This window comes from Mchenga conophoros, linkage group LG8 (assembly GCF_057382185.1).
Source record: "Mchenga conophoros isolate Kocher_MC1m ecotype Shallow Benthic linkage group LG8, M_conophoros_male_GT1.1, whole genome shotgun sequence".
NCBI lineage: Eukaryota > Metazoa > Chordata > Actinopteri > Cichliformes > Cichlidae > Mchenga > Mchenga conophoros.
The window spans coordinates 28,211,551-28,226,309 of record NC_140533.1 but is presented as its reverse complement, the minus strand read 5'-3'; the positions used below and the strand labels follow the sequence as shown (position 1 = coordinate 28,226,309).

Below are 14,759 nucleotides of genomic sequence, written 5' to 3'. Positions count from 1 at the left end.
GAAAAGTAGCCCAAACCCTAAACTCTTTAACACTATGGCATGAAAATGTGGAATTTCTGGCTTTTAAAGCTTTTGTACAGTGTTTAAAGGGACAGGGCAGTAATTAAGCATTTAAAGGAGATGTGATGGACTGAGTAGTCAGTAATCAGATAATTTATATTCTGCTTAGTTTTTGCTGTTTTATGTCGCAGTTACTTTTAGTTTTTTTATTTGTAGGTTCAAAGGAGGGTGATTTTATGTTACTTACTGTACTTTCTGCAGCGTTTTGTACTCCAAACAAATACATACGAACAAACAAAGTTAAAAAAAATTACACAAAACATAAAAAATTTTCACGACAGGAAAATCTGAAGAAGCACATGAAAGTCCACATATAAGAAAAACTGCACAAAGTGTCTTTAACTGTGTGGTTTGTGTTGGTAAGCGACATGCAGGAAAACAAACGATCAGTTTTCCCTGATTTGGAGAAAGAAATATGTTTTTGTAAAAGGTTTTTAGAATGTTTAAAGAAGAAATGTGAGATATTTTTCTACCTTCCTATTAAAAAAATACCAGCTTTGTTTTGTCATATCTAAATAAGCTTGTATTTTAATATTTTAATGCTATAATACTTTCCACTGCCCTGGGTCAGACCAGAGGTTGTAATGGCAGAAATTAATTATTTAAATAGCTGTGCTTAAGGTGCGATCAGAAGTATCAGTAATGTGTTGATTTGCTGACACAGATTCCAATCGTGGGATCCAGAATCCAGACAAGTTTACAGATTTTATGTAATGTGTTTTTGTTTTTTTCTGGATTTTTCTAGATGATATTCTGTTTCTCTCCATTAAAATGAAAATTGCCATAAAACTTTTGCATGGAACAATCAGTGAGCTCATTACTGCTTCTGATGTTTGTTCTGATGTAGAGCAGTGGTCCAACTATGAATAATTATAGAAGGTGTAGTTTGGAAAATGTATTTGGAGTACAAATTTTATGATTGCAACATTACAACTGCATGTATGAACCTAAAGCTGGGGTCACTTTCTTCAATTGTATATAAATAAAAAAATAACATTTTATTTATAAAGCACCTTTCTAGACAGAGTCACAAAGTACTGCACATAAGATATCAGATAATAAATGGTAAAACAGACAATATAAAACAGGCAAAAATTAATCAAAAGCAGTTTTAAAAAGGTGAGTTTTGAGTTGTTTTTTAAAACAACTACTGAGTCCACAGTTCTTAAGGTTTGGGAGAGAGAGTTCCACAACCTAGGGGCCACAGTGGCAAAATCTTTATCACCCTTAGTTCTCATCTTAGTCTTTTTTTATAGCAAGTAAGCCCTGATCGGATGACCTCTGGGACCTGCCAGGGACATAGGGCTGTAGCAGATCAGAGATGTAGACTGGTGCCAGTCCATGCAAGGCTCTAAATGACCAGGATCTTAAAATGGGAAGGAAACCAACGTACCCGAGGTAGCAATGGTGTCACATGTGAATAGCTGCAGCGTTTTGCACAGCCTGCAGACAATCCATATATAAATAAAATGAAGCCATCCCGGCAAGAAAAGATTCATTTTCTGTGGTGTGAAGATCATGCACTGCATGTTTTTCCTTTTCATATTTTTGTTACTTTATTATTATTATTTTTTTTATGTATTCAGTGGTTTAAAGCGGAGTTAAAAAATGTCACTAATAACAGCGACATCTGGTGGATAATTGAAGGCAATACAACTTAAACATTGACGCGGCTTACTGTTTCAATCTCAGGTCATCAATAAAAGTTCTGAAAAGACTGCGTGTCCGTTTTTAATTTCTAATTAATAAATACATCATTGTCATACACTGAAATTAATTTTTTGTTGTTAACTTCAGTTAACAAGTTGTTGAGTCTTCAGTGTCGTCTCTGAATTAAATAGCTGGTAATAAAATGGTAAATTGGCTTTCAAGCAACTACCTTGTTCTAAATACTAACAAGACCGAGACCATGATCATAGCTCCTCCTGAGCCACATTCTAAAATCAGTCAGGTTCTTGCCTCTTTCTGTCCATCTGTCAAGTCAAATATTCGAAATCTTGGAGTAATATTTGACTCTTCTCTGGGCCTTGACTCTCATGTAAAATCTTTGTCTCGTTCCTGTTTCTATCATTTAAGAAACATGTCTAAACTGCGACATATGGTTTCCTCAGCTGAACTGGAAAAACTCATTCATGCATTTGTGTCATCACGCTTAGATTACTGTAATTCCCTGTTTACTAGCTTGGATAAATCATCTCTCTCTCGCCTCCAGACAATACAAAACGCAGCAGCCAGACTACTAACTTGCTCTACCAAGCGTGTTCACATCACTCCCATCTTATATTCTTTACATTGGCTCCCAATAGAGTTTAGAATTCGCTTTAAAATTCTTGTTTTAACATACAGAGCACTAAATGGCCAGGCTTCAGATTACTTATCCAAGCTTCTTTTAAAATACACTGCTGCTCGTCATCTCCACTCACAGACTCAGAGTCTCTTAGTTGTTACCCGTACACGATTGAAGACAAAAGGGGACAGAGCCTTTCAGTCTGTTGCACCAAGGCTGTGGAACAGTTTACCACAATTACGTTTGCTTGACTCTGTGGATTCTTTTAAAAAACAGTTAAAAACTCTTCTGTTCAAACAAGCCTTTTGTTGATCTACATATTTTATATATTTTTTACATTATTTACATTTGATCTTTTACATTGTATATAATGTCTATTGATTTTATTGTTTATTTTAATATTTTAATATTTGTGTACAGCGCTTTGTGATTGCCTGTCTGTGAAAAGCACTTAATAAATAAAGTTTACTTACTTACTTACTTACTAAAAAGACACGACATATGCAGACCCACACACCAACAATACTCCGCAAACACTTTCCAGTTTAAACGTATTTAACAGATTTAGACAAGTTTCACTTAAAAACACACCTGCTGCAGCTTCGCAGCTGATGATGGGGTCCCAAACGTCTTATTTTATTCTTTTCTTAGTCTTGTCTAGTCTTATAACAGTGTTTAAAAAAGATTACGTTTGATTTATCAGCTATTTCTGGGACTGTTTAATAAACAGTGTTTATTAACAGAAGCTTCAAACCGAAGAAAGTTTTTTTTTTTTTTCAAAATATTAAACTTTATTAAGAAACAGTATACAGAACATGTATACAATCAGAACAAAATTAACATATGCCAGGGGGTGTAATACAAAGAATTACAAACATTCAAATAATTTGTAATTACTACAAATAGTAATAGTTTTCATAGCCTTTTTGTTAAGTGATCCACTAATCAATTTTATGTAACATAAAACATCATTATAGTAATGTTTAAAATTAGGTTTTTTGTTACTGTATTTGCATTTGTGAAAATAAAATTTAGCTAAGATAACTAATAAGTTTATTATAAAGTAAACATCTTCTTTTTTTTGCCTTCGAAAGAAACAAAATACAACATTTTCCCGTTTCACAGTAAAGTCATTATAGAGATGTCCAGCAATGAATCTACTGAAGTCTTTCCAAAATGTTCTAGCGTATGAACAGATCCAGAAGAGGTGTTGCACAGTCTCAGGATGGCTTCCACAAAATCCACAGCTCACATTTATGTCCCTTTTGAACTTCGTCATGTAATGATTAGCAGGATAAAATTTATGCAGTATTTTAAATGAGACATCCTTCACTTTATTCGTTACCAGATACTTGTTAGGAATTGTCCATACTCTTTTCCAGTTAATGTCACTGACGAAGAAATTCCAATAAGAGACCACATGTGGAATAGTTAGAGATTCTGTCTGGAACAAAGCACGGATATTCTTATTACTTTTGCTGTGGTTTGTTAGACAAATTCTTCCTATGTGTGAATCTAAAGGGTTGGGGAGAGAAACAGATGATATGCAAGGTTGAATACCTTTAAAAAGCATTATAATACCCGTAGGTATTGCATCAAATAATATGGCATATTCTTTGGGTGTGGCTGGAAATTTATAGGTGTTTAAGAATTCTGAGTAGGACATAAGCTGCCCATTAGGATTAAACAGCTGATTCACTAAAACGATCCGTTTCTCAACCCACCTAGAAAAAAATAATGATTTATTTTTATACACTATGTTCCTATTATTCCAAATTGAATACGTATGGGGTGTAAAGTTGTGTTTATATATAAGGGACCAAGCTAATAGAACTTGTTTGTGAAACATCGAGAGCTTTTCTGGAAGCTTATCTATATTATAATCACAACCTAAGATAAAACTTAGACCACCAAAACCGAAGAAAGTTGCAGTGAAGGGCTGATGACGTGAAACGTCACTGGTCACGTGACAGTGGTTTTTAAAGAACCTCGCTTCAGGACAAGTTTCGGTATCAAAGGTGTCCGTGCGGATTCCTGTGCTAATTTATGAGAACGTGCGCTCTGTTTGTGTCCGGCTCTGATAATACAGTCACGTGGAGAAGAATGTAATCGGCATGTGTTTGTGCGGTGTTCGGTTCTGCCGAGGCCCAGCTTCTCTCAGACGAACCTGCAGTTTATTCTGGAGACGAGACAAATGAAGACAGCATGAAGGAGGTGGATTATTATCGGGAGCAGGGCGGAGAAAGTCTGGATTTAGAAGAAAAACCTGATATTAAAACCCTCGGAGTCCAGCCGGAGCAGGACGAGAATGTAAACCAAACCTCTGGTAAGAATAATCAGATTTCATTGCTGTTAATCGCTGCATCGCGTTATGGCAAACGATTACCCTCATCGGCGAAGTCAAATTTTCTTGCTCCTCTATTGTCGACATTACGGTGCTGCTGATGCAGAAACACAATGAAAGCAGTCATTTTTTTTTATATTATTTACAAAAATAACTTTACTTTAGACCAGTACAGGTTTGGACACATATAATAGATTATAATTAATAATTTTACACATCATAATAAAATATCAAACATTTTAATGCTGTCTGAAGAAAAGGTCACACAAAATTAAGATAAGATAAGATGAGATGAGATAAGACTTTATTGATCCCACGGCGGGGAAATCTTTGTGTTACCTCATCTCAGGTACAGATAGCAGAAGGAAAATACCAAAAATACAAATAAAATATGAACAAATATAAAATAAGTAAGATAATACACTATATACAACGATAGCATACACAGTATGTGATTATGGATATGGTTGTGGAAATATGCAAGAGAAGTGGATTTGAAGTTGTCCACACATTTATCCACAGTTACTGCCATATAATACTGCTATATATTAAAAACAAAATTATTTTGTAAAAACAAAATAAAGGCACAGCCAGCAAATAATCAGTCTATTGTGTTTAAATTACCACATTGTTATATTATTTTTGAACTGTAATTTCAGAAAATCCTTAATATGTTTCTGTAATTTTTAATTTAATTAAATTTTTAAAAATTGATTAATGTTCAAGTTTAGCACGTGTCAGTCCATGGTAACTGTAAAATGTGATATTTCATGATATAATTTTCCACAATCATTACTTCAGTTCTTTGAGAGGTGACACAAAGATTCTACTGGATTCCTTCTCAGGTACACCCCAGTCTACATATGGTAAATGGCGTCTCTGCAAACTGTACAGTGTTAGAAAACAAAATAAAATGCACTCAAATTACATTGTCATAGTGTATGCTATGGAAAAAGCATTTGCCCCTTATTTTATTTTATTTTTTTGTATATTTGTCACATTTACACGTACAAAAACAAGGGAAAAAATATCCAAACCTACCTGGCCCTGTGCGAAAAGTGTAAAAAATCATGAATTAACTGATTAATCACATTTTTTTGAAAGCTGAGTTCAATTTCAGTGGCCACACTGAGGCCTGATTATTGCCTGTTAAATCAAGTTCCCTTACATCTAGCATAAAACTCAAGCTCAAGAGCACTTGAGCAGTGATCCAAAACACATCAGTATTGTACGTCCATCTCCGAATGGCTCAAAGAAGCAAAACAAAACGGAGCCTCTGCAGTGGTCTGGTCAAAGTCCAGGCTCAAATCTGACTAAGATGCTTTTGCCAAAGGTTGCACAATAAGGTTAGAGGACAATTGTTTTTTCATATATAACAAATCAGGAATTCACACACTTGGTATAGAAAGTACAACAACGATATCGCTCTTTGATAGCCTAGCTTGAATTTCTATCATAGCGAGAAGCTCACTAACCCATAACAGGAAGAACTACACAATCACAATAAGTTAGGGCTGCAAGAATCCAGCCTTTCCGAGACCACACAAACACCTTTTCTTTGGAAATTTGGTGATATTGAGTGCCAGTCTGATACCTATCCATGCATCTACTGTATTCTTGGGAACGTCAAGACATTCCAAAGCGAGCCGAGAGATGTAATCTCTCCAGCGTGTCCTGGGCCTACTCCAGCGTCTCCACCTGAGAGAACATGTCGGGCACGCCTCACCTGACTTTGATGAATCATATTTAATGTTTTTCATTCTGAGCATTCTGGACTGATCATTAAAGAGATGCTGTGCTACTTCTGTATTTCCTTCAACAACTGTGACATCAGGCCTATAAACACGTTTTTCTGTAGGACCACCGTAAATGCATTACAAGGCTCTTTTCTCCATATTTTAAAATATGTTAATATTTCTTATTTTGTCTTTTTTCTTTTTAGATAATGGGACAGCTCTGTGCTGATGTAGAATTCATATAAACATCACACAATTTACCTACATGTTTCATTGTTTCCTGCAGATATCCCACAGCTGTTGGTTATTAAAAAAGAAGAAGTTTCACCTGAATGGATCCAAACTCTGGAGCAGCAATACCCAAACCTCCACATAAAAGAAGAGCAGGAGGAAACCTGGAGCACTCAGGAGGAAAAGCCACCTAATGGGCTCCTCATCACTGGCGTTCCTGTGAAGAGTGAAGATGGTGATGATGATGATTTGAAACCTCAGTTGTCAGAGCTGCATCAAAGGCAAAGTTTTAAAAAAGAGGTTAAAGTTGAAGTTAAAAAAGAGGAAGAGGATGAGCCTCCAATCAGCAGCTCAGCTAATCACATAAAAACAGAAACAGGTGGAGCACCAGTAACGACCACAAACTCAGATCCACGCAGAGATTCAGAGCCTAATACTGATAAACAAGCTTCAGCTGCTTTTGAGGCAGAAGTCAGTGTTGATGGTAACAACAGTGATGATGATGCTACTGATGATGATGATGAATGGCAGGAACCTTTGTCCAATTGTCGACCTAAAACTAAAGACAGAGACAGTAATCAGAAGGAGTCGGATTCAAATCCTGCTAAAACATCCTTCAGCTGCTCCGAGTGCGGTAAAGACTTTCTCTCCAAGCAGTCTCTTCAGAGTCACGTGACAAGTCATTCAGGAAGAACACCTTCCAGCCATCTGCTTAATAAGAAATGCTCCAGGGTGAAGCAGAAAGCAGATTCAAAGATGAGCGTAGGCAAAGCAGAGAAACGATACGTCTGCAATGACTGTGGACACAGATTCAGACATCGCTTTAATCTTAAAAGACACATGAGAGTTCACACAGGAGAGAAGCCTTTTAGTTGTGACATTTGTGGTAGAAGATTTAAACAACAGTGCAGTCTCAAAAGACACACCAGACGCCACAAAGGGGAGAAATCATTTAATTGCAATGTTTGTGATAAAAGATTTAATGTAAAGGATGATCTTAGGCAGCACATGAAATGCCACACAGGAGAGAAACCGTTTGGCTGTCAGCTTTGTGGAAAAACCTACAGAGCTCAATGTGGGCTTAAGAGGCATATGATAGTCCACTCAGGAGAGAGACCGTTCCACTGTGATATTTGTGGTAAAACATTTAATGAAAAGAAGTCGCTTAGTAAACATGGAATAATTCACACAGGAGAGAAACCATTCGGTTGTGATGTTTGTGGTAAAAAATTTAGACATCAGTGTAACGTCAAAACACATATGAGAATCCACACTGGAGAGAAACCATTTGGTTGCAATAAGTGTGAACGGAAATTTAACCAAAGCGTACTTCTTAAGAAACACATGAAAGTTCACACCGAGGAGAGTTCTTTATGAGGGGCTGGTTAGCTGGCTCGAGAAAACCAAAACTCCTGTTTGGAGGTGGCGGGGTGTAGATATGTAAAAGTAACTGATATCATAACATTGAGCTTCTTCGTTAGCCCAGGCTTAGGTGAAAAGGTGGTGTTTGACATGTTATCTCATCCTTCTTTCATATAAAATCAACCAATTGAGCACTACCTGCCTGCTTAAATCAGAGACTTCAGGTATAAAATCAATATTCTTGTGAACAGTTAAGTTAATACACTGCTTAAGTCTTAAGTCACATATATACAATTGGAGCTGGGTATCGATGATTTCTACAATCCTCGATTCGATTCACTTCAATTTTGAGTCAGAGTGTCAGAAATATTATAATTCTGATCATTTATCAGTACTGACGCTTGTGAGACTTCATCAGAGGTGTAAGCCTCAGAGCAGATGCCTTTGTGTCAAAGTAACTGACAATGAAACACAGAAAAACACAAAGGAGATTTTCCTGGCCTAGCTTTTTATAGCAGATAACCTTAAAAATATTCTGCAGTGGATCAAAAACTGAAGAAAACCATGAATCAACAACTACTACATTACCTGATGCTGCTGAACTGAAGCAGAGCAAAGTTACAGAGGTTTAATTAGAGACACAGCGTTTTGCAATTTAGCAAAAGTTTAAATGTCTTCAGTACTGAACAGCAGAAATTAGACTGTCATGTCGGAGGTCCTTAAAAAAAAACCCTTACCGCCTGGCAGCATTGTACACAACAGTAGACTGGTGCTTAATAAGCAAGCAAATAATGCAGAAAACAAAGATTTTAGATGGGAAGCTGTTCTTGAAGTACACTGAGAGAGAAAGAGCTGTGCAGGAAGTGTGATTTGTATCATGGTAGAAGCAAAACAGCAAAAGTAAGAGGGAATTCATGACTATGTTTATCAAACGTGAAGCGTAGTTTTGATCTTCTTTTGCTTTTGAATTTTGGTTGGCGAGTGACACTTGAATTTCAGCCTCGATGGTGTGTCTGTGTACATGCCATCGAGTGAACGATGCATCTTTGTGCAGAATCCGTTTACCTGCTCACATTTACTTTTTTAGCTGTTTGGCGGTTGTTGAAATAGTTTTGTGAGCGTTTACCTGAGATTCTGGCTAAAATTGATTTGAATCGGAAAATTGACTCCTCCTCCTAGCCCCCCTGCTCCAACAGGCTGCAGAGAACGGGGGTGTGAGAAGACGCCAAACCTTCCTCCGCCTACTCATATGTAGTGTTCATGCATGTGTGTTCTAAGGTGCATTTAAAACCCAGGAGGGCATGGAGCTACCTGCCAGAGAGCAGCAGGTAAGCGCACAGCCCCTCCTGATAGCCCTCAATGTCTACGTGTATTTAACCTTGAGAGGTGGGCAACGACGCCAGGGGTGGGGTGTACACCCTGATGGTCTTTTGGATTCTGTGTAGCGGCACACTCCCAAGATCCTATATGTATGTGTTATGAGAGTGTGAGTAATGTGAATGTCTAAGTTGTGGGATAAAATTGAGGCACAGGCAGCCAGAAGGGGACGGGGGGGATGCCTCCCCTGCACCCTGGTGACATACCCCTACTCCAAGGCCCTGCATGTGTGGGTGGTTGTGGTGGAGCGGGAAGAGGGAGGCAGCTGGAGATGGGGAGAGAAGGAAGGGAGGGGCAAGTGACCCCAATAGACGCCCAGGCTGAAATCTTCCTCCACCTCTCCTGTATCTCCCCCTCCTGCAGAGTGAGTTCCTGAAGAGAGGAGAGCTCCTGCAAGATGTAACAGCCTACATATCTTGATATCAAGACTAATGTAATCTAATAGATAATTTCTATATTGGTTAGAATTAAGATTATTTTTATTTTTCCAGTTCATGAGGACTGTTTTCTTGGCTATGCATAGGGCAGTGAAAACCATATGGGCGATATTCTTTTCTGAAGTGACATTATCTAAGCGGCCCAACAAACACACTAAGGGGGAAGTTGGAATGTTACATTTCAGACACTTCGATAAGTCTTCACATATCTCGCGCCAAAACTTCTGAACTGGTGGACAGAACCAAAGAGCGTGGATATAATTGTCCAGTGAATTGGTTTGGCAGTGTGAGCAGTTGTTGGTAGACGTAAAGCCCATCTTGAACATCCGATGACCTGTATAGTGCACTCTATGTAATATTTTGTATTGAATTAATTGAAGACTGGGATTTCTAATTAGATGAAAGGTTTTTAAGCAAATCTGAGACCAGAAGTTTTGGTCTAAGTTAACTGATAAATCCGCTTCCCATTTTGCAATAGGAAGTGATATTGATTCATCCGTTTTAGAAAGCATTCTGTATATTTTGGATAGTAATTTGGGGTTTTAAGAGTAAGAAATTGAACCACACTTGGTGGTGTTTGTAGTTCAACTTGACCCGGTTTAAATTTCTTTTTTACTATGAATTTAATTTGTTGATATTCTAAAAGTCTTTTCTTGTTGATCCCATATTGTGTAACTAGTCCGTCAAATGAAATAAATTCTGTTCCTTCTAGTATATGTTCTAAGTATTTGATTCCTTTACCACTCCAATCTGGAAAGTTTATCATATTATTGTTTTGTAATATGTCAGGGTTGTTCCAGATAGGTGTACGTTTGCATGGGATTAATGAAGACGCCGTCAACTTCAGAAACTCCCACCATGCTGTCAGAGAAGAGCTGATGTTGATGCTTTTGAAGCATTCATGTCGTTGGATGTTTGAGCTGATAAATGGTAGATCTGAAATCTCTAGATTATTGCAAAGTGCTTGTTCTACATCTAGCCAAGGTTCATCTAAGAGGGTATGTTTTAGCCATCCTGAGATAAACTGAAGCCTGTTGGCTAAAAAGTAGTGCTGAAAGTTAGGCAGTTCTAGTCCTCCTTTATCCTTGGTCTTTTGTAGTGTTTTTAAGCTTATACGTGGGGGTTTATTTTTCCAAAGGAATTTGCACATATACGAATTTAGAGATCTGAACCAATCTTGTGGCGGTTTAGTTGGGATCATTGAGAATAAATAATTTATTTTTGGTAAGACCATCATTTTTATAGCAGCAACCCTTCCCATGGGTAAACATTTCCATCTAGTCAGATCACCTTCTACCTTCTTTAAAAGTGGGATATGGTTTAATTTAGTTAGATCTGCAAGCTTGGGAGAAACATTAATACCTAAATATTTTATATTTAGAGCAATTAATTGGGAGGACTGTAGATTTTGACCAGTTAATTGAGTAATCTGATATTCTTAAAAAAAGAGTTTATCAATTCAATCACCCCAGAGATATTGGTTTGTGAGTTTTGGAGAAAGAGTAACACATCATCCGCATAAAGGCTGATTTTATGTTCCGCGTTCTTGCATTTTATGCCCTTAATTACTGAATTCTGTCTAATTGCTGCTGCTAGTGGTTCAATAAAAATTGCAAACAGTGAAGGGGAGAGTGGGCATCCCTGCCTGGTGCCCCTCAGGAGAGAGAAGCTGGAGGATGTCTGGTCATTTGTTCTGACACAAGCTGTTGGGGAGTTATAAAATATTTTTAACCAGTTAATGAAAGAGGATCCAAAACCAAATTTGTGTAAAGTTGTTAACAGAAATTTCCAGTTAACTCTGTCAAATGCTTTTTCTGCGTCTAAAGAGAATATTGTAGTTTCAAGGTTTTTACTGTATGAGTAGTCTATCAAATTAAGTAATCTACGTGTATTTGTTGATGAGTGCCGACCTTTTATGAAACCAGTTTGGTCAGGATGAATTAAGAGGGGGGTTATTTTCTCCAGTCTCTTTGAGAGAGCTTTGCAGATTATTTTAAGGTCTACATTTATAAGGGATATTGGACGATAGCTTGAGGGATATACAGGGTCTTTGCCTGGTTTTAGCAGGAGATTAATATTTGCAGAAATAAATAATAAAAAAATAATCCAGACGACAGTAGGAGTGATGAACATGTGAGAAAAAACTATATTCCTTACTGGTGGGGTGAAGGGAGCGCCATGCATCGCAAAGACCAAAGTCGCTCATATACTGTTTGATTATATTTGTGGACTGCCAATTACGCTGAGTTCCTGCTGTGTTGAGCCTATCCATGTCTTCATTTAGTCCCAGGTTGAGGTCGCCTCCAAGAACAAGTGTGCCATCTAAGTGTTCAGAGAGTGCACTGAAAAAACCGTGAAAGAATGAGGGATCATCAACATTTGGACCATATACACTTGCAATACATAGCGTTTTATCAAGTATAGATAGTTTAATGATTAAGAATCTGCCCTCTGGAAATATAACTGTATCGAGTACTGTGAAATTAATATTTTTATGTTTTAAAATTGCTACTCCCCTTTGTCTAGAATTATAACAAGCTGAGAACACATTACGAAACTCAGATGTTTTAAGTTCATTCGAACCTCGACTTCAGGCGTGATGCCAGAAAACCGAGGAAAAGTAATAAATGGTGTAGATTACTTAAAGGCTTTGCTTGCTTTGAACAGTAGATGTTAATTGTCTCGGTTTTTATAATCGTCTTTGGCTGTTGTTAGTTTTTCTGCTCATTTGTGTTTTTGTAGTTTTTCCTCTGTTCTCATGTGTTTGTGTTTATTTGTATTTATGTGAGATTATTCCTGGGCCCTGTTTCAGGAAGCCGGTTTAGTGGAAAAACTGAGTAAGTATACCCTGAGTTAACGAAAACTCTGGGTTTTCGGTTTCACAAAGCGAGTTCAGCTGAAGCCTGAGTGAGTCACTATGACGACACACGCCGTGAAGCTAACCTGCCCCCTAGCAGGTTTACTACAACTAACCCTGACTGTCTCCGCCCCTTTGTCGGAAACCTGACAGTAGGAAGTGTCAGACATGGCGTGTCCCTTCCTTGAAGAGCCAGTAGATCGTGAAGCCCAAATTCTCCGCAGAGCTCTCCGCCGGGAGAGAGTGATCAGAGCGCGTTTGGACATTTTATCATTTCCTGATGATTGTCTGTGTGAACGTTACCGTTTCTCAGCACAATCTATAATTTATTTGGATAACATCCTCAGGCCATATATTACGCATGTGACACATCGCGGACATGCTCTCAGTTCATTACATATTATTTGTATCGCACTTCGGTTTTTTGCAAACGGGAGCTTTCTGTATAATAATGGTGACGCTGAGCACGTTTCCAAGGCTACCGTCTGTCGGGCAGTCAGGAATGTTACAGTTGCACTGAAACGTCTCCTGTACTCGTTTGTGGTGTTCCCCGGTCATAGACCCACAAGATTTATCAAAGAGGGATGCCACAAAATTGCAGGTATCAGGATGACCAAAACTTAATTCATGATGTGGTGATACTTGAACTACTACTTAAATTTTACATTTATTTTCAGGGTTCCCAGGCGTGATTGGCTGTATAGATGGCACTCACATTCCAATCATTGCTCCTTCAGTAAATGAAGGAGACTATGTGAACAGGAAGTCTTTCCACAGCATTAATGTACAGGTACATAGTTCCCTGTAGCATTTCAAACTAACAAATTATTTCATTATAGTAATGGATGCTAATTTGTGTTCTCTGCACTGTGAAGATCATATGTGATGCTGCCAACATTATCACAAATGTGGAAGCCAAGTGGCCAGGCTCTGTTCATGACTCACAAATATTCCGTGAATGTACACTGAGCACAAAATTTGGACATGGTGAGTTGAAAATACTTTAAAATATATAAAGACCAATTGCTACAGGGACATTTGAACTGAAGTGTATCCTTCTGTCTTAGGAGAGTTCACTGGCTACTTGCTTGGTGATAGGGGGTATCCATGTTTACCCTATTTGCTTACCCCTTACCCTGACCCTGAACCGGGCCCACAGCAGCGATATAATCTGGCTAATTGCAGGACAAGAGCCAGAGTTGAAATGACTATCGGAATGCTTAAGGCCCGGTTCCAGTGCCTGCAAAGACTCAGGGTCACCCCAGAAAGGGCATGTGACATTATTGTGGCATGTGTGATTCTTCACAACATTGCCACAATTAGAGGAGAACACTGTCCTTCTGAACCAAACAGCAGTGATCCAAACCATGAACATCCTGACCCTCGCACGGACATACAAGATGGAAGTGCAGTCAGAGACACCATATGTCACAATCATTTCTTTTGACCCATCACCTCAACATGTTGAAAGAAGAATAAACAGATTTTTTGTTCAACTGGCTTTATTGGTCGCCTGTATTTCCTGTACACAAAGTATTAAAAGATGTAAACCTCATAAAGTGTCTCTGTTGCTTCCTCCTCTGTAACAGCTGTCAATGTTTCTTCATTATTTTCCTGTAGTAAAGAAATTAACAACATTGCTGTTCTACTGTACACTCATATAATCTGTGGAGTATTACTCATAACTGCATGTTGGTCTGGCTCAACAGGAGGCTGCACCAGATGCAGTACACCACCACCATCAACTGATAGAATATGAGGTTTATACAGGTCACTTATAACTTACAAGGGACCAAATGGCAATTAACAAACATACCAATCACCTTACACTTCATTGTCATTATGCTCTCAAAGACAACCAAGGCTGAGGGAAGGCAAAATCAGTAGGAAAATAACTTCACTACAAAATAATCCATTATGGTAAAGAGTTTATCAGATGAATGAGCAGCACTGCAAAGGTGACTGTGAAGAAAGGATGTATGCACATCATGTATTATTTTGAATTTACCCCCTATGTAGGCACTTGTGTCTTGCGGGGTTATTGACTCAGAGGATGTCCCCGCAGAGA

The 14,759-nt window shown here is 38.1% G+C and overlaps 1 protein-coding gene across 3 annotated transcripts; it reads left to right on the top strand.

Annotated features, from left to right (window-relative positions):
- Positions 1-4,322: 4,322 nt before the first annotated feature.
- Positions 4,323-14,451, top strand: LOC146568981 (uncharacterized). Of its 3 annotated transcripts, none has more exons than XR_014893684.1 (3): positions 4,323-4,673; positions 6,714-13,481; positions 13,567-14,451. XR_014893684.1 is itself a non-coding variant. In XM_085285465.1 (2 exons), the coding sequence occupies exons 1-2, from the start codon at positions 4,553-4,555 to the stop codon at positions 8,033-8,035; spliced, it is 1,443 nt and encodes a 480-aa protein (XP_085141591.1). In that variant the 5' UTR covers positions 4,323-4,552; the 3' UTR covers positions 8,036-14,451. The 3 variants fall into 3 exon arrangements, 1 of the variants encoding a protein (XP_085141591.1); XR_014893682.1 differs by having other exon boundaries at positions 6,714-13,678; positions 13,759-14,451; XM_085285465.1 differs by having other exon boundaries at positions 6,714-14,451.
- The last annotated feature ends 308 nt before the right edge of the window (positions 14,452-14,759 follow it).

Bases quoted from the DNA above. Each gene is read 5' to 3' on its own strand.
- LOC146568981 (XM_085285465.1), top strand. From the start codon at position 4,553: ATGAAGGAGGTGGATTATTATCGGGAGCAGGGCGGAGAAAGTCTGGAT. The intron at 4,674-6,713 runs GTAAGAATAATC...TGTTTCCTGCAG, and splicing joins GAATGTAAACCAAACCTCTG to ATATCCCACAGCTGTTGGTT.